This window comes from Pseudoliparis swirei, chromosome 3 (assembly GCF_029220125.1).
Source record: "Pseudoliparis swirei isolate HS2019 ecotype Mariana Trench chromosome 3, NWPU_hadal_v1, whole genome shotgun sequence".
Taxonomy (NCBI): Eukaryota; Metazoa; Chordata; class Actinopteri; order Perciformes; family Liparidae; genus Pseudoliparis; species Pseudoliparis swirei.
In genome coordinates this window covers 22,842,182-22,862,591 of record NC_079390.1, presented here as the reverse complement: position 1 = coordinate 22,862,591, position 20,410 = coordinate 22,842,182, and the positions used below count along the sequence as shown (strand labels likewise).

The window sequence follows — 20,410 nt, the reverse complement described above, 5'->3', positions numbered from 1 at the left end:
ATTTACAAAAAGGTCAAAACGAGACGTTCTCACGGTGAGTCGTCACACGCTGACGCTCCTTTGGAAAGAACACGGCGAAACAAACATCCCGGTTGGGTTTAAATGTGGTCGAACGGAAACGGCGTCACTTCAGAAATAACCAGAACTCTGGTTTCCTGCTCCAAAGTCCTGCGATTGTTTCCTACGCACACGTTGCGTGTTTTTTTTGATCGGCGCTCCCGAGTGGGTTGACGTTCCTCTCGCCTACGACCGGAAAAAAAACAATTATTTTGAACTTCTCTGGTGACTCCGCCCTGTCAGCAGGTTACGATAGCCTCTCATATTTAACTTTGATTACATATGTAATGATTGACTCACGTCAAAACAAGAGGAGTGTACATTCAACTCCATGTAAATGTGATTTTTGGAGGTACAAAAAACATTTAAATTCACAAACGTTTGTCAGGAACTCCCTGGACTTTGTGTCGGGCGCCTCCAGTCCTCCTCCGCACTTGAGTTGATCCCTCTGGCAGCGGAGAAAAGACACGGCGTTGCGACATCGTCCGCCCTGAGCATCGACTCGTCCAGGAGCGAGTGCTCCCCCCCCCCCACCCCCCTCTCGACACCCCTTTTTTAGCTTGTTGTTATGGTGATCTGGCAGCAAGTTGTGTAACCCGTCACCATGGGAACAAAAAACAGCCAAAGGCCGTGCGTTTGTGTGACAGTGATATGAAGAAGAAGCGAAAACAATCTGAAACAAAAGATATCTCTTTTCCCCTCGATACGCCGAAGGCCGGCGGCGCTCGCCGTTTGATTTGAAAAGCATCACAAGCAGGCGGAGAAGCTGAATGCCACGTGGGAATGTTGATACCGCCGCAGCCTCTCGACCCCGACGAATGTACGGGCGTGCATGATGTCATGTGAACGTGCTGTTTCGTGGGTGAGCTCGGTAGCTTCCGTTTCTATCTGTACAAATTGGCGTTGGAGCTGAAGTTATCCGAGGAAATGTACGTTTGGTTGATGAAGAAGTTAGAATGGATTTATTTATTTTTCCTTTTTTTTTTGTATAGGTCTTCTTCCAACCGGAGAGTTTAGCTCGTTAACGCCTGTAGAGGAGCGTTAGCGTGAGCAGAAGCACCGGTTACGATCCACACGATGACACACCTCAACGAGTCTCCACACACAGAAAAGAAACATTGTAAAATCAAACAGAAGACATCAAAAGCCTCATCGGCCGCTGGTTAAAACAAAAGCAACAAGCTGTAAGCTTCCGTTTCAGATGCAAAAGTGAGTGACTCTCGCTCTCCCTCTCAAAGCTACCGCTGTCAATGGGCCTCGAGCAGGACCCCCCCCCCCCCCCCCGCTGGGTGGTCAATAAGAGAGAGACACCGGGTGGCTCTCAGGTGTGGATTAAAGCATTCAGGCTCACTAATAGCTTTCTTGAACGAACAAAGGTTAAAAAAAATGTGAATACCGTGACTAAACAACATGCATATAGCAGAAAGGGGGGTGAAGAGTATCCCCTCAGGCAATGAAATGTAATGTGAAGAGGCAGGGAAATCAAAAGCTGAGAGGAATTATCCCCCCCCTGACGCCACTACAAACCAATCTTATTTCCTCATCGCAGCTTTCCCCCCGCATGCCAGATTGAGGTCTTATTTTCAATTTGCTGTTGAGTAAAAGAAAAACGTAAAGAACAGGATGGGATCATATTCATTGTGTAGCGGAGGTCTTTCTGGAAAAACGATCTGCTTCCAGGATGTCTGGAGAAGGTCTGAAGAGGTGAAAACTGCAGCAACATCTGTAACAAGTAGAGATGTTCAAACGACATTTTAACTTCACAATACTCGAAACCTGAAGCTCCAAACAGGAAATAAATATATATATATGTTGTCGTAATTCAGGTATAAATATATATATATATATATACACACACATATATATATGTATATATATATGTGGGTGTATATATATACAGGGCTCTCAAGTTTTGAAGACAGGCAAGCGTGACATTTCCATCAGCACCCGATTCTCACCTGTGCGAGCATCGCAGCTGAGCGTTGCGCGCGCCGGCATCGAGCTGAGATGAGTTGTTGACGTGAGGAATACGATGTGTGGCGGGAGTGCGTGAGTTAAGACCGAAATGCGTGAGTCTCACGCTCAATGCGTGACACTTGAGAGCCCTGTATATATATATAAACACACATATATATGTATATATGTATGTGTGTTTGTGTATATATAAACGGTCATAGGCCTAATTTGATATTGCTGTCTTTTGTTAGTGTGAGCTGTTAGCTCCGATATTTAGCCAAGCAGGTCTAACAGCTAACAGCTACTAACAGATAACAGCTGCTAACAGCTACTAACAGATAACAGCTGCTAACAGCTGCTAACAGCTACTAACAGCTAACAGCTACTAACAGATAACAGCTAGTAATAGATAACAGCTGCTAACAGATAACAGCTTCTAACAGCTACTAACAGCTAACAGCTAGTAATAGCTGCTAACAGCTAACAGCGACTAAGATCTGCTGACATCTAACGCTAACTCGCTACTTTTGCTTGATGGTTAAACAGTCTTGTAGGCCTATGTGTGTGTACGTGTACGTATGTGTGTGCGTGTGCGTGTGTGTGTGTGTGTTTGATAAAGGAAGGGACACTGAGTTATCATTCATAGCAAACTAGTCTAACAACCTTCAAAGTAACTCCAGCACCTCATTGCTTGTTGTTACAACCCGTTTCCAGACCATATTTATACCCTTTGGAGCCGGAAGGTTCTGATAAGTGGAGCCTAATATTATCAGAGTTAACATGAAAGGCTACTGTATGTATAATGTATGATGAGGACAGTTCAACCATAATAAATGAATTCATTTGGACTTATTTATAAGGTATTTTACATGTGTATATGTTTTCGATAACCCGTGCGTAAAACAAAGTCGTGATGCACCAAACGGATATCCCTTCAAAAAGTCTGGTTTAAATATAATACGGTGAGGCAGAACCACCAGTAAAAATGGTCCGGAACATTCAATGACACACAATGAACTCTTTTTAAAGATACGGCCTATTGTGATGATCATTTTGTCATATTTTTAAATTGGGTCCCTGAAAAAACTGGTTTTGGTCCACGGCTGAAAACAGCCTTTTTTAAAATAAATATATATTTATGACCTGTTTCTTTCCGATTTAAATCTTCAGCTGAATCCAATGGGTATAATGAGTCTTTTCATGGGATTCGTTAATAGGAACAAAAACTTTAACAATGATCTTTCCGGTTCTTCAGTCCGTTCCTCTCTCTTTTTTTCTATAATGAAGCTTCTATTTAATCTTCCTCAGACATATTAATGTCTAACACCACAAGGCTGAAAACACACACGGTAATAAAGAGAAGCTTTGTCGTATCCAGTTACAATGTTGAGTAGAGGTTTATTATCCCCCGAGGGGCCGCAATTAGAGCTGCGCTGCTGAATTTGGACAAATACAATGAAAGGCTGGCAAAGTGGAACCTACAAATCAGCGTAATTCAGCATTAGTCCTCTGTGATTATATTAAAAGTCGGTTTGTTTGACACGAGGCTGAGACTTTCTCAAAAACGGGGATCCTTCCACATTCGGATGGCATCAGTTTGTGAATTATATGCCAAATAAAGTGCGAGCTGTATCTTGTCTCCGGGAACCCCCCCACCACCCATCCCCCAACAATCCCCCTTTCTTCGGTTCATGGATGCGTGGCTTTATTGATCGCCACGGGGCAATTAGGTCGCTGCATCCGTAAAAAATAATCATAATTTTAACAGGGAAGTAAAGTTGAAGTAATCTAAATCAACAAAACAGTAAAACTAACAAAAACAGGATAATAAAGAAATGAGTTGGACTATAAATGGTTTCATTACACAGACGTGGAGAAAAGGACTTGCAGAACATGTCACATTTCTCTTTTTTTTAAAGAGCAAAAACCAGAAAGATGCTTCAATAACAGAGTGAATCCCTTTGTGGGATCCTTCTGTTTTCGGGAACCTTTTTGTACCGGCGGCTGTATAAGATGGTGATGCTAGGTTTACCTCACACAGCGTTTACCTCCCATAGCCCCCCTACGGGGTCTCCCATCGGGGGGTTGGCTATGGGAAACTGATAGGTTTTTTCCTCTCTATCACGGTCAAGGAGGCGAGAAATGAATCACAGACAACGTAGTATCTTTGACCAAAGCTTTGGCCAAAGGGGAAGCTCAGTCGCCTATGCTCTGAACACGACGACCTCCAAGACATTCCGCCGAGCACCCCTTTGGTCCAGCCTTTTATTGAAAGCTTAATCACACACACACACAACAACAAAGGAGAAGTGGAACTGAGGACAAGTTGACATATTCCTTCCGTCTGGTTCATTATCACTTCCTTATCAGACTCCCCAAACACATAACACAACCTTCGGGTGGGAACGCGGAGTTCGGGAAGCTCCTCTGATTGTTGAGTTTAAGATACGGTAAGCAATAACATAACATACATTTATATCTCTGTCAGTTCCCTCCTGTTTATGCTATTGCTTATTATTTAAACATGGTCAATAAGGGCACTCATTTTATTTGTCTAATTTCTAAGCAGCATGTGATTTACGTATTTGGGTTAAGCAGTCCAAGCAGAATCATGATTATTCTCTTTTTTTTCTTACACATAATTTGTTAGTAACACCACACCAATCTCTTTGGGAATTAAACTTTTTAGGCAGCAGCTTCACATCAATAATTGTCCGTTCCTTGTGAGGAGTTTTACACAATTATGTCATACAAGCTTAAACCAAAAGTTTACGTTATATTTTCTTAAACGGGAGCATTGACAGGTCTTCCCATGTCATCATACATATGAATGTACGCGGTCGTTTCAATGGGCTCCATCCGTGAGGTGAGCCCAGACACCGATGCTAGAGTACTGATTGCTCCTCTCGTTTGAGTTCCTCGGGACCTCTCGCTCCATCACCCGAGGCGACACCTAAGAGCAGGGATTGTTGGTTTCTTCACTGACGTTGAGATGGCTGTCGTTTAAGCGGACAGCCCCCTTTGAAGTCAGTCTTCCCCTCTGCTCGTGGTCGCCTCGGGATCAGGGCACTGGTCCGGGATTTCTGTAGGAACAGTTTGCAATGGGAAAGATGTATCCAAGTGGTCCTCTCGGCTATCTTTACAGCGGTTGCAGTCGTCAGAAGGACTTGGAATGGTCCCTCCCAGCGAGCGTCGCTCCACGTCTTTTTCTTGATGACGCGGATGAAGACCCAGTCGCTGACCTGTACAGACATAATGGGGGAGACAGGTGAATCTGGCAAGACATTTGCTTCCCTGACTCCTCTCCCCATCATGGTCTTCTTCATGTACTCCACTAGTGTTTCTTTCTCACCCACTTGCTCTAAATCTGGGTGAGTTAGTGGTAGGCGGTAGGGTCGTCCATGAATGATTAGGTTTCCTTGAGGGTTGTGCTTGATGCATGTCACACATGCTTTACAAAAAAAATTTAAGTAGTTTTGTTCTATCATAGATACCATCCCTCCTGTTGAGACATGGCATTGCCCATGACTCAAAATAGCAACGGCCTTGAATAGACTTCTTGGTAGCCCATAATTTTTCTTTTACTTGGGCTTGTGCCCTCTCTTTTGCTGCTCGGACCCACTGTTCTGCTTGTTTTAGTTCGTGGTGTTTTGATTCGCTGAGTCTGGGTTTTTTGTTTTCTATGGCGATGGTTTTTAGATTTTTACAGATTGTTTCTATCTCAAAAACGTTTAGTTCGCCGGAAAAGCCGTATTTTGTTTTCCATTTGTTTTTTTTTGTTTTGTTTTTTGTAAAAGATATTTCACACTATCTGAGTCCTGTTTGAACATAAACAATGTGTCGCCTGAAAATTCGCCTTCAGGCTTTCCGTGAGAATTACCCATTGTTTATGGTGTGATCGTATAGTATTAGTACATTTCCTTGTTTCTTTACCCAAACCTGCCGATCTGTGGTTGTCTAATTGAACAGGTCGGGCGACGCTGATTCAATAGAGTCACAGCATTCATTCACAAACAAATATAAACAAACAACGCTAAACAAACACATATAAACTCCCACAAATATGTATTAGTTCACCACACTTATTTTTACGACGCGTAATCAACCTTTATTTTTCGCAAAAAGGGCAAAAGCTTATTTTTACGACGCGTAATCAACCTTTATTTTTCGCAAAAAGGGCAAAACCATACGTACTTTGTCTGGGTCAGTCTCCCTCTGTCTTCCGATCCGCCGGATCCCGTCAATCCACGACTGGATCTCCTCTCTGCAGAAATTATTATCCACTGCTGAGCGGTCTCTTAATCCGATGATCAGTCGGGGCCTTGCACAGGTGTCAGTGGCTCCGCAGGAAAAAGAAAAATCCAGCCGATGGGTATGTTGGGATCCGGTCACGGCACCAAGTTATGATAGGTTTTTTCCTCTCTATCACGGTCAAGGAGGCGAGAAATGAATCACAGACAACGTAGTATCTTTGACCAAAGCTTTGGCCAAAGGGGAAGCTCAGTCGCCTATGCTCTGAACATGACGACCTCCAAGACATTCCGCCGAGCACCCCTTTGGTCCAGCCTTTTATTGAAAGCTTAATCACACACACACACAACAACAAAGGAGAAGTGGAACTGAGGACAAGTTGACATATTCCTTCCGTCTGGTTCATTATCACTTCCTTATCAGACTCCCCAAACACATAACACAACCTTCGGGTGGGAACGCGGAGTTCGGGAAGCTCCTCTGATTGTTGAGTTTAAGATACGGTAAGCAATAACATAACATACATTTATATCTCTGTCAGAAACCCCCGTTGTCTGGACCCCTGTAGATATATATATATATATATTTATTTATAATAAGAACTAAAGGATCTTTGCATGTGCATTTTCCCACTTGTTTCCATTTATATTGGATCATTAACATCCCTTTAAAAAATGTGCTTCTGTTGTGGGATCCACCGGAATATACAGGACTGTCTCAGAAAATTAGAATATTGTGATAAAGTTCTTTATTTTCTGTAATGCAATTAAAAAAACAAAAATGTCATGCATTCTGGATTCATTACAAATCAACTGAAATATTGCAAGCCTTTTATTCTTTTAATATTGCTGATTATGGCTTACAGCTTAAGAAAACTCTAAAATCCTATCTCATAAAATTTTAATATTTCCTCAGACCAAGTAAAAAAAAGATTTATAACAGCTGAGTGTTTGTCAAGGCTCAGGAAACCCTTGCAGGTGTTTCGAGTTAATTAGACAATTCAAGTGATTTGTTTAATACCCTACTAGTATACTTTTTCATGATATTCTAATATTTAGAGATAGGATATTTGAGTTTTCTTAAGCTGTAAGCCATAATCAGCAATATTAAAAGAATAAAAGGCTTGCAATATTTCAGTTGATTTGTAATGAATCCAGAATGCATGACATTTTTGTTTTTTAAAATTGCATTACAGAAAATAAAGAACTTCATCACAATATTCTAATTTTCTGAGACAGTCCTGTATATATTATATATATATATATATATTATATATATATATATTATATATATATATATATATATATAATATATATATATGATATATATATATTTTATATATATATATATTATAATATATATATATATAAAATATATATATAATATATTTATATATGTATATATTCGGTTTGTATTCATTTTCACCATTATCAGACCTTTTTTTAATCAGTATTATACCACACAATCATACTTACGGCTCAGACTCATGCGGGAAATGAATTGAAGCTTAATGGCGGGAAAAAGAAATCCCCCCAAAAAGTTAAATCAAATGATCACATAACGTGACCTGAAAGAAAAAGAAAAAAAGATGCTTGTCAAATCTTTGATGGTTGGTTTAAGGGGGCCGGAGGACATTTTAATCAGATCAAACCTTCTTGAGAATGGCCGCCGCCGCCGCCGCGTAGTCGGTACCTCCTCCCGCTCGCCGGGCGGCTCAACCGTCTCTCCCATAACCAGAAGACCGGCGCGTTACATAACCCCGCCTCCGCTGGACCGGATGAGGGCGACTCACTGTGTTTTACACGACGGATGATTTGATGGGGGGAACATCGGCGAGGAGATGCTCCGTGTCCCCGCTGACGGCGTCACGCCGCTTATATCTTCTCCTCTTTCATCTGAAAAGTACGCCTCATTAAAGATATCGCGGCCTCAATTGCAAAGCGAGACTTTTAACAGAGGAAACACGTCGTCTCCACTAATTGAGACCCTGTAGATTCCCCCCCCCCCACTGATTGATTTGAGCATTGGAAGTGTCTCCCGAAGCCCCCGAGGTGGACGCTCCATCCACAGGAAGTGGATCAGGCTCGGATCGTTAACCCCTTCCCTTCCGTCTGTATCGGCTTGGGACCGGTCACACTGTCTCTCTCTCCATCTCACTCGTTCTTCTCCTTCCTCCTTTTCTCCCGTCTTGATTTTGCATGCATAGCAAGACACGCCGCTTGAACGTACACATCATCATGTGTTCATACTTTAGAGGGCGGGAGATCAAATGATAATCAGCTGTGAAGGTCAAGTTCATGTGTGTGGCTGGATGGGGGGGGGGGGTATTGATTAGAGATTTCCAATGAGGATTAGAAGTGCACACTTTGATTTATACAATGGTATTTATTTTTCAGGGAGAGGCATGAATAGAAGAACATTGGGTTTCATTTGTGTTTCTAAAGCACGTGATGTTGATAAATCTATTCAACGCTCCGCTTTTCATTTCATGAAGGGTCGTGGGAGGCTTTTCAATTCCACGGAAAACTAGAAAAACACATGTTGACTATTTTATGTACGTCCCATGCATTCAAAAAATAAAAATAAAAGACCACTTCATGTCCATGTTGGAGTGCAAAAAAAAAGAAAAGTGACAATAGAAATGTTCTGAAAAACGAATGGAGGAAGGAAAATGGATTTCAGTTTACTCTACGTTTGACCCCTTGGACCCAGAGGTTTGAATCCCACAGAGCTTGTTGATGGACAGGAAGTTGACCCGGGGCGACTGCGGGTCAGTGGTCAGCAGGTCCGTCTTTCAATCTGGGGGTTGGCGGTTCAATCCCCGTCCTAGTCAATGTGTCCTTGAGCAAGGCACTTCACCCTGTAGCTGTTCAATTCAGTTTATTTGTAGAGCCCATTTTCACAAATTAAAAATTAGTCTTCAGAGTGCTTTACAATCTGAACACATAGACATCCCTGACCTTTGACCTTTGACCTCACATCGGATCAGGAAAAACTCCCAAATAACCCTTCAGGGGGAAAAAAGGGAAGAACCCTTGAGGAGAGAACAGAGGAGGATCCCTCTCCAGGATGGACAGAGGAATAGTTGTCATGTGACCAGAAGGAATCATTACACACAAATTACAACACAGTAACAACACAATGAATATGACAGAGTGGATGAAGAGTTGGTAGTCGGCATATTTTTTTACCGCGTTGTGGGCGAGGCGACGAGGAGGCGAGGAGGCGAGGAGGACGTAAAAGGTATTATTTTTCACAGCGGAGTGAGAGAACGGAGTGAACGAGGATGGAGGGGGAGATGGAGATCGATGGGGAAACCCCTCGGCTCCGTCTCTCTCTCTCTCTCTCTCTCTTTAAACCCTCTCAACAATGTTGCCTGACCTTTTTACTTGAAGAGACGTTTATGCACTTCTTCTCTTCCTCGAGATCAAATGTCTGCCCCCCCCCCCCCCCCCCCTCGCCCTTATTACACCCTCTCTCTACACTTGGCGGCCGGCTTCTGTTTGACGGTTTCATTTCACCGCGCTGCGAGGCCTTCTGGGCGACGGCTTTTCGGGAGATTTCCTTCAAAAAGATGAGAGCGCGGCGCCCCCGGTGGACGTGAAGGGGAGGACGGGTGTGTCGGAGTGGATTATTTGGGAATTTAATAAATTCGCAGTTTGGGGATCGTTGATCACACTTTTTTTTTTGCCGTCTATACTAATACGCCAATCGTTAATGATCCATATTTTGGGGATAGAGATTGCTTTTGTTCGTCTACAAGACACCTGTCCACCAAAAAAATACGTTTAACCACTCTGAAAACCATCAAACTGTCTAAATGTTTTCATTTGTATTATTATAAATATATATAAATAAATGTATTATTATTATTATTAACATGTTTCCTTTGTATTATTATAAATATATATAAATAAATGTATTATTATTATTATTATTACAATGTTTTCCTTTGTATTATTATAAATATATATAAATACATGTATTCTTATTCTTATTATTATTATGGTGTTTTTGCATGAACACAAAACACAAAATTCCAATAATTAGATAAAATAATTGCTTGGAATATTAAAAAATATATTTCCATGACTAGTTTTAATGGCGTATTATAATCTTCTTAGAGCTCGAGTGAGCAGCTCATAATTCATCTGTAATAACTGTTAATCTAGAGGAAGCACGAGTGCCGATGTCACTTCTACCAAACCGTGACTTGGTCCGGGCGGAGCCTCGGCTCCTCGGAGAAGAAGTCTCTCTCTCTCGCGTGTCAGAGTTATTAATCTAAAGTTCTTAAAGCGCTCCTCAGAAACTCCAACAGGCGATCGATGGTTCAAACCTCGCTGAAATAAATCGGAAACATCGCGGTCGGAAAAACGTTCTTCACCGTAAAAGCGTCTTTCACTGTTACACCGATGGAGTAATCTCCTGAGTCCAGTGGGCCCTCACACACACACACACACACACACACACACACATACAGCAGATGTTTCACGTAATGGGAGCACAACAGGAAAGAGAATTCAATTCAATTTAGCCCGAAGGTCTAATGGGACGTCAAGTGGAAGAGGAAGACGATCGGGTTTCACACACTGGAAGCCCATCTGTGCCCCCCCCCCCCCCTCCACCGACCTCTTTGACGCCCTTAGAATGAAATGAGACGAGAGCCCCGATGCACCGTCCGCCGTAATCACCTTCTCAAGTGACACCGTGAGGCCTCGGGTGTGTGTGTGTGTGTGGGTGTGGGGGGGGGGGGGGGGGGGGTTTGATGGCATTCAATGCTGGAGTTGTCATTGTTTCGGTTTCATTGCACCTGAAAGGGATCAGGCGGTCAGGTGACCGGCGGGCGCCACATGAAGGTACCTGTGCCATTGTTAGCTCGCTGTAGTATAAGTATTGACTGTAGTATAAGTATTGACTGTAGTATAAGTATTGACTGTAGTATAAGTATTGACTGTAGTATCAGTATTGACTGTAGTATAAGTATTGACTGTAGTATAAGTATTTCCTGTAGTATCAGTATTGACTGTAGTATAAGTATTGACTGTAGTATAAGTATTTCCTGTAGTATCAGTATTGACTGTAGTATAAGTATTGACTGTAGTATCAGTATTGACTGTAGTATCAGTATTTACTGTAGTATAAGTACTTACTGTAGTATAAGTATTGACTGTAGTATAAGTATTGACTGTAGTATCAGTATTGACTGTAGTATAAGTATTGACTGTAGTATAAGTATTTCCTGTAGTATCAGTATTGACTGTAGTATCAGTATTGACTGTAGTATCAGTATTTACTGTAGTATAAGTATTTACTGTAGTATAAGTATTGACTGTAGTATAAGTATTTCCTGTAGTATCAGTATTTACTGTAGTATAAGTATTGACTGTAGTATCAGTATTGACTGTAGTATCAGTATTTACTGTAGTATCAGTATTGACTGTAGTATAAGTACAGTGTATCAGTGTATTTTGACCTCAGTGTATTTGACCTCAGTGTATTTTGACCTCAGTGTATTTGACCTCAGTGTATTTTGACCTCAGTGTATTTTGACCTCAGTGTATTTGACCTCAGTGTATTTGACCTCAGTGTATTTTGACCTCAGTGTATTTGACCTCAGTGTATTTGACCTCAGTGTATTTGACCTCAGTGTATTTTGACCTCAGTGTATTTGACCTCAGTGTATTTGACCTCAGTGTATTTGACCTCAGTGTATTTTGACCTCAGTGTATTTGACCTCAGTGTATTTTGACCTCAGTGTATTTGACCTCAGTGTATTTGACCTCAGTGTATTTGACATCAGTGTATTTGACCTCAGTGTATTTTGACCTCAGTGTATTTGACCTCAGTGTATTTGACCTCAGTGTATTTGACCTCAGTGTATTTTGACCTCAGTGTATTTTGACCTCAGTGTATTTGACCTCAGTGTATTTTGACCTCAGTGTATTTGACCTCAGTGTATTTGACCTCAGTGTACTCGTTGAGGCTCCTGTAGTTTTGGGCCGTGCGGCCGGCAGCAGGTGCTTCTGGAGCACATGGGGACACTTTTCTTTTTAAGAGCCTTGCTCAAGGACACCTGCAACAACAGTTTGAAGGCGGGCAGGTGGGGGGGGGGGGGCAGTCACAGCCGTTCTGGGGGATTGGAAGGTTTTCCCGACGCTCGAGGCCTCGACGCCGGAAATCACAGCGAGCCTCCATGTCGTATATATATATATATATATATATATATATATCCACCCTCATCCGTACAGTATGTCCATATGTACATGTATACATGGACACATCTCTGGCCCTGAGGATGGCTGCCAGGTGAGCGGTACGATACACAGCAGATGGAGCTGGAGGAAGTTTGTGGACCGTGTGCATATTTGTCGCTAATGTTGATCAAGGCGAGAGAAAACACACACACACACACGCGCACACGCAATCACACACACACACACACACACACACACACACTAGAGAGCTGCTGGTGGAAGAGGACTAGACGGCTCTGAGTGGCTCCTCATCAGTGAAGTTCTCCTCGGCTGCTCATTTGTAAGTGTGGGATGTTTCTCCGGGCCGTGGATTCATCTGTTGTTGCCTCCACTGTTTGCCATTCAGTTTATGGGGCCCACACACACACACACACACACACACACACACACACACACACACACACACACACACACACACACACACACACACGCGGATCCCCCCCCCCTCCCCCCTTCCTTTCATTATAGGAATTCCAGGCACATGTGAGACGAGCAAGGAAGGCAGTCCTGATACCCCTCCCCCCCCCCCCCCCCGCCGGTGTCCACTCATTCTCATGGATTTCTCATGGGGCTGAAGCACAGACGAAAAAAGGGGGAGGAGGAGGAGGAGGAGGGTTGGGGGGGGGGGGAGAAAGAATGAGAGAGAGGAGGAGCAGGGATGGAGAGCTAGAGGCTAATTCATCAATAATCTTTACCTAATCCCTCCCACTCCCCTTCTCACTCTTGTACTCTCCCTCTCTGCCCAGGGGGGGGGGGGCACGCACACACACACACACACACACACACACACACACACACACACACACACACACACACACACACACACACGCACGCACGCACGCACGCACGCACAGGAGTCTGCCTCAACACGTCCAGGATGAATCGAGCTGCTCAGTGGTATTTCTTTCGCCTACACGTGTGTGTGTGTTTGCGCGTGCGCGTGTGCGCGAGCGCCTCTTAGCTCAACCGGTGATTACAGACCGGGGACGAGGTGTGGCCTGAAGGGGGCGGAGTCACAGGCTTTGTCTGTCGTTCCCCGTGCAGCCCACCACCCGGGACGAGGCTCCGCCCCCCCGCCGTCAGTCAGCCGTCGGTCCCCGGTAGCTCGCGCACTGTGGGAGGGACCGAGCTGCCGCGTGGGGGCTGAACCGCTCGCGAGACCGAGACCTCTACGGCACCGGGGAACCGGACCAGCACAAGTTCAAGAAGCCGGATAACGAGACACGAGAAGAAGGAGCGCACCGCTCCTCCTTTCTTTTGTCTTCTTCTTCTTCTGTTCTTTGCGTGTCATTTCTTCTTCTTCTTCTTCTTCTTCTTCTGCAACTCGCGACTCTGATTTTCCAGCGGAACTTCTTGGAGTCCCTCCCGCTCCTCGTTGCGTGGATCTAAACAACAAAAGGAGCCTCTGGATTTGTCCTTTTTTCTATTTTTTTGTTCTCTCTTCAAATTTCAAAGGATACGATTTCAATGATCAGAGCTTTTGGAATATGGGACTTTTAATCTGTGCTTTGCACCTCGGGGACACGCGGCTGTGCGCCGGGGCTCCGCTCTGGGTTCTCCTGATAAGTATGTCTCATTTATTCCGGTTTGTTCTCCGGTGGTTTTCGGTCGGTTCCGTGAACTCGACTCGTTTCTGTTCGTCTGCAGCGCGATGGATAACAAGTGTGTGTGCGCGCGCAGCTCCAATACAAACACACGTTTCTTGTTGCATTCTGTGGCTCGTGTGTGTGTGTGTGTGTGTGTGTGAGTGTGTGTGTGTGTGTGTCTCTCTCTGCCTGTGTGTGTGTGTGTGTGTCTGTCTGTATGTGTGTGTGTCTGTCTCTCTCTGCCTGTGTGTGTGTGTGTGTGTCTGCCTCTGCCTGTGTGTGTGTGTGTGTGTGTCTCTCTCTGCCTGTGTGTGTGTGTGTGTGTCTCTCTCTGCCTGTGTGTGTCTGTGTGTGTGTGTGTGTGTCTGTCTGTGTGTGTGTGTGTGTGTGTCTGCCTCTGTGTGTGTCTATGTGTGTGTGTCTGTCTGTATCTGTGTGTGTGTGTGTGTGTCATGAGCTAAATGTAACTAGTGAAATAGCCCTAACCCGCCCCCCTTGACAGCAGTCCTCTCTGGATGTCATGTGATCAAGCTTTAGTTATCAAGCTCCTCTTTTATGGAACCAGCTTCCAATTTCAGTCCGGGAGGCAGACACAGTCACCTCGTTTAAGAGTAGACTTAAGACCTTCCTCTTTGACAGAGCTTATAGTTAGGGCTGAATCAGGTTCACCTGGTCCAGCCCCTTGATATGCTGCTATAGGCTTATAGCTGCCGGGGGACGTTTTAGGATGCACTGAGTACCTATCTCCTCTTTTTCTCTCCTTAAGGATGAATTTTCATCTCTCAATCACACGCTACTAACTCTGCTTTCTCCCGAAGTCCTTTTGACTTTACGCCTCATGGGGTCATCGGACCGTATGAGACGGCATAGATCCTATCTCCCTGATGGATCGTCTGCGTCGTGGAGTTCCTGCTCATGACTACGCCACTGTCCTGTTGAGACTCCGCCCACTCCTCCTCCACCGCCATCTGCCTGATGGATCGTGGAGGTCTCCATCGTGGAATATGCCTACTATGAACTATTCATACACTCTGTCATATTCATTGAATGTATTTTAACTCTAAATCTGTCCTTCTGTACACATTACATCTATTGTTCTGTCCATCCTGGAGAGGGATCCTCCTCTGTTGCTCTCCTCCAGGTTTCTTCCTTTTTCCCTGAAGGGTTATTTGGGAGTTTTTCCTGGTCCGATGTGAGGTTTTGGGGCAGGGATGTCTATGTGTACAGATTGTAAAGCACTCCGAGACAAATTTGTAATTTGTGAAATTGGGCTATACAAATAAACTGAATTGAATTGAATTGAATTGATTCGTGTGTCGACCCCCCCCCCCCCCCCTCACTGGCTGACTGAGCACACCTCCGCCACTTCCTGTTTACGCCTCCATTCATGAATTCTGTGCTTCACTGACTCCGCCTCCTCACGTCTCTCCTTCCTCTCCCTCTCATTTAACATCTTTTTGAATAACTCGCTGTACCTCTCTCTCTCTCCCTCTCTCGCCCACAGCTCTGGCCGGTAAAGTCTCTCCGACCGGCTCCGATGCGCTCCTCGGCTCCTCGCCGGTGACCGGCAGTCCTCCGCCGCCCGGCGTGTACCTCCCCGCCAACTTCAAATTGTCCAATGCGCAGCTGGCGTTCTTCCTGCGGGAGACTCGGACCACGGGGACGGCGGTCGGCGGCGGCGTCCCGAGCGCCGGAAACCCGCTGCAGCGCTCCGAGAGCTTCGTGGTCTTCCAGACAAAAGACCTCCCGGCCATCAACGTCAGCTTCGGGCCGTTCTCCCGGGACCAGGCGCTCTCCAAGGAGCTGCTGCTGCCGGCCGGCCCGCTGGACATCGCCGGCCAGCTGACGGTGAACTGGAAGGTGAGGGCCTTCATCGTGCAGCCGCGCGTCTTCTCCAGCAACCCCGCCGTGCAGGTGTTCTTCTACATCGCCGGCCGCGACTGGGACGACTTCAAAGCCCGGGACCGGCTGCCCTGCGTCCGGCTGCACGCCTTCCGGGACGTCCGCGAGATCAAAACCTCGTGCCGCATGACAGGAAACCTGGCGCAGTGCCTGGCGCAGCTGGAGCTGCCGGCGTCCTGGTTTAACGCCAACGTGGCGCCGCTGGGTCGGAGGAAAGGCGGCGGCGGCGGCATGTTGGACGGGCTCACCGGGGAAACCCTGCAGGCGGAGCTCTACTACACGCTCCACGGGACCCGACTGGACGGGGAGTGCAGCGAGGGCGGCCCGGGTCGCGGCGGCGGCGGCGGCGGCTCGAGGGCGGAGCCTCCGTCTCAGCACCCCCTGCTGCGCATCGGGAGCATCAGCCTGAACCCGGCAGGCCAGCAGCAGCTGCTGGTGGAAAAGCAGCTGGACCAGAACATGTTCCTCCGGCTGCCCGAGAAGCCCCTGAAGCCCGGAGAGACGCTCCGGATCTTCCTCTACCTGATGCCCAACTCCACCGTGGAGCAGTTCACCCTCAAGTAAGCCCCCCCCCCCCTTTAAATATATACACACACACACACACACACACGCATGAGCTCGGCTCGCCGACCCTCCAGGTGCATTCTGGTTCCATCCGGTCGCCGTGGGCACAGAGAGTTACGGCTGAATCAAGGATTCCTCCTGGCAGACCGCCGCCGCACGATGATACACACAATGTGTCTCCACGCCGTGTGTGTGTGTGTGAGAGAGTGTGTGTGAGTGTGAGAGTGTGTGTGTGTGTGAGAGAGAGTGTGTGTGTGTGTGAGTGTGAGGGTGTGTGTGTGAGTGTGAGAGAGTATGTGTGTGTGTGAGTGTGAGAGAGTGTGAGAGTGTGTGTGTGTGTGAGTGTGTGTGTGAGAGTGAGTGTGAGTGTGTGGTGTGAGGAGTGTGTGTGAGTGTGAGGTGTGTGAGTGTGAGAGTGTGTGTGTGTGAGAGTGTATGAGAGTATGTGTGTGTGTGAGTGTGTGTGTGAGAGAGTGTGTGTGTGTGTGTGTGTGAGAGTGTGAGTGTGTGTGTGTGAGAGAGTATGTGTGCGTGTGTGAGAGTGTGTGTGTGTGTGAGAGAGTATGTGTGCGTGTGTGTGTGTGTGTGAGAGAGTATGTGTGCGTGTGTGAGCGTGTGTGAGAGTGTGTGAGCGTGTGTGTGAGTGAGAGTGTGAGTGAGAGTATGTGTGTGTGTGTGTGTGAGAGTGTGTGTGTGTGTGTGAGTGAGAGTGTGTGTGAGAGTGTGAGAGTGTGTGTGTGTGAGCGTGTGTGTGAGAGTGTGTGTGTGTGTGTGAGTGTGTGTAAGAGTGTGAGTGTGTGTGAGTGTGTGTGTGTGTGAGAGTGTGTGAGAGTGTGTGTGTGTGTGAGTGTGTGTGAGAGTGTGAGAGTGTGTGTGTGAGTGTGTGTGAGAGTGTGTGTGTGTGAGAGAGTGTGTGTGAGAGTGTGTGTGTGAGTGTGTGTGTGTGAGAGTGTGTGTGTGTGTGAGAGAGTGTGTGTGTGTGTGAGAGTGTGTGTGTGAGTGTGTGTGAGAGAGTGTGTGTGAGTGTGAGAGTGTGTGTGAGTGTGAGAGAGTGTGAGTGTGAGTGTGTGTGTGAGTGTGAGAGAGTGTGAGTGTGTGAGAGAGTGAGTGTGAGAGAGTATGTCAGTGTGTGTGTGTGTGAGAGAGTATGTGAGTGTGTGTGAGAGTGTGTGTGTGTGTGTGTGAGAGAGTGTGTGTGAGTGTGAGAGAGTGTGTGAGAGTGTGTGTGTGAGTGTGAGAGAGTATGTGAGTGTGAGTGTGAGTGTGTGTGTGAGTGTGAGAGAGTATGTGAGTGTGAGTGTGAGTGTGAGCGTGTGTGTGTGTGTGTGAACGCTACTTCCTGTAAAGTCCCCAGTGAGTAAGACATATGTTGGATGTCCTCCGTTAACGGGACGGTTATCTCGGCGCCGGGTGTCTTCACTGTCGCCGTGACGATCGGCCTCGTTCACAAGCGGCAATGAGATGATGGTTTTGTTTCTTTGCGTCATGAAAGGCGTCTCTCACTCTGTTGCTCTGCAGTCGCAAAGAGTCAAACGAGCGTCATCTCATATTTCATCCTCCAGCTCGAGGTCATTGAGGTCAGGTGGGGGATAGAACATGGCGGGGGAGACGGGGTTAGAGTGTGCTTCACCTTTTTCTTAACAACCACAGAGGTGTTTCAAATGCATCATTCATTGTATTATCGTGGCGTTCAAGTCCACGCAAAATACCCAAACCAATGAAGTCTCTTTCTAAAATGATCTTCTATGTTGCTATTTCCCATGGAATCAAATGAGCTTTTAATGTTCACCCTGTAATAACAGAAACGGTTTCATGTGCAGTTAGTTCTCTCATTGCAAGTGAAATCTAAAATGTCTCCGTGTTATGAGCAAAAGTCCATTCGACTAAACCGTTAAACTTTATTTGCACATTGAGGATCGATCGTGATCTCGCTCACGCTTCAGTCTCTTGTTGCTCCGTGTTTCGTCTCCTCAGGATCAACTCTCTGATTTAACTTTGTTAACGGCTCGTTTCTACCTCTGCTCGTCTGTTTATTGGTGCATTTGAACACGTGGTGTAATTCACTTTTATTGTTGTTGTTGTTGTTGACAGCTGGCAGCTTGCAGCCGTAAACGACACCAACACAACCACGAGCTCACAGGTGGTTACACAACCACGTGGAAATGAGCTGCGTGAGTTTGGCAATGTTTACTTTAAGTTTCATGTATGACATGATATGATATAAATAATATAATATGATATGATCTAATATTATATAATATGACATGATATGATATGATCTAATATTATATAATATGACATATGATATGATCTAATATATTATATTATATGACATGATATGATATCATATTTTATGATCTAATATTATATGACATGATATAATATGATATGATCTAATATGATATGACATGATATGATATAATATTTTATGATCTAATATTATATGACATGATATGATCTAATATTATATAATATGATATAATATTTTATGATATAATATTATATGACATGATCTAATATTATATGATATGACATGATATAATATTTTATGATCTAATATTATATGACATGATATAATATTATATCATATAATATTATATAATATGACATGATATGATATAATATTATATTATATAATATGACATGATATGATATAATATGATATGATATAATTATGATATGACATGATATGATATAATATGATATAAAGATACTTTTTTGGGGCACCGATATTCATACATTTATTTGCTGCATTGTTTTTACAGAAAATATAGATTATATAAACTTTAAGTTCCCATCAGGTCTGCAGGAATACTACCGGCTGCTGGTCTGCAATGTTTCCCTGAACATAACGTTATATATGTAAGGGGATATGTAATATGGAACAAATAATAATGAAGTGTGTTTAAAGTCTCTCGCAAACAGACGACCAGTAACGGCGATCAGTGAGCCGGCCGTTTCTGAGAAGGACCGTGATGGTTTTCACAATAACTCATATTTGCCGACGTTGAACCTTGCTGAGTTTGAGCGTCTGCCTGGAACGAGACGCTCGGCCGCACCTTCCTCTCCTCGCCTGTCAACACGATATTCGGGGTGAGAGAATGAATCATTATTCGCTTGAGGGAAGAAAGTTTTCCTCCGCTCGTAGGCGCGAAGGAAAGAAACTCAAAGCGCCTCATAACGCCGACTGACGTCAGCAACAATGATGAAACGCACTGTAAATACGATCGGCGGAATCTCAACCGAATCTCCCGCGGAGAGAGAGACGGGGTATTAATTACGCCTCAATAACTCAATAAGCTCCAGGGGGAAACCAGCGTTTGAATTCCCCCGGAGGAAATGGTTTATTAATTGTGAATCCTCGGGGCGGGAGGATTCGCTATGAATAAACTGTAAACCTGTAAAGGTCGTGACCCAGACGCCAGTTTATAAAATCATGCCCCGAGCAGGAAAACAGTTTGCGTGACAGATGTGGGAAAAGTTCACACACTTCAGGTCCTGAGCGAGGTGCAGGAGTTCATCCTGAACGAAGCCACGGAGGTTTCATCGAGACGCAGCAAAGGCCATTTTTGACTTTTGCATTGTAATTTTATTGCACTAGTGCGGTGTGCATGGATGGATTACCTAATGGGCCCAAAGGGTCAGGGGCCCCACTGGTCTTCACTTTGAGAGGTAGAAACCAGTAAGACACGTAACATGACCACAAAGACGCGTACAAAATAAAACAGAGACCAAAGCAACTACGAAGAGACTCAGTCACTACAAAGAGACATATAATCACGACAAAGAGACTCTAAACAACCACAAAGAGACATAACACAACTACAAAGAGACTTGAAA

General features: G+C 45.0%; 1 protein-coding gene and 1 long non-coding RNA gene across 2 annotated transcripts in view; one reads left to right on the top strand and one right to left on the bottom strand.

Moving 5' to 3' along the window:
- Window positions 1-4,175: 4,175 nt before the first annotated feature.
- Window positions 4,176-6,804, bottom strand: LOC130211381 (uncharacterized). Its single transcript, XR_008835021.1, has 2 exons — window positions 6,615-6,804; window positions 4,176-4,406 (listed from the first exon to the last, which is right to left on the bottom strand). It is a non-coding gene; the product is annotated as an uncharacterized LOC130211381 (long non-coding RNA).
- Window positions 6,805-13,666: 6,862 nt separating this feature from the next.
- tmem132e (transmembrane protein 132E) overlaps window positions 13,667-20,410 on the top strand; it is an 89,403-nt gene continuing 82,659 nt past the window's right edge. The window contains exons 1-2 of the mRNA XM_056441442.1: window positions 13,667-14,084; window positions 15,609-16,566. Coding sequence (XP_056297417.1) covers window positions 14,006-14,084; window positions 15,609-16,566 — 1,037 coding nt within the window. The 5' untranslated portion in view covers window positions 13,667-14,005. The remainder of the gene's footprint in view (window positions 14,085-15,608; window positions 16,567-20,410) is intronic.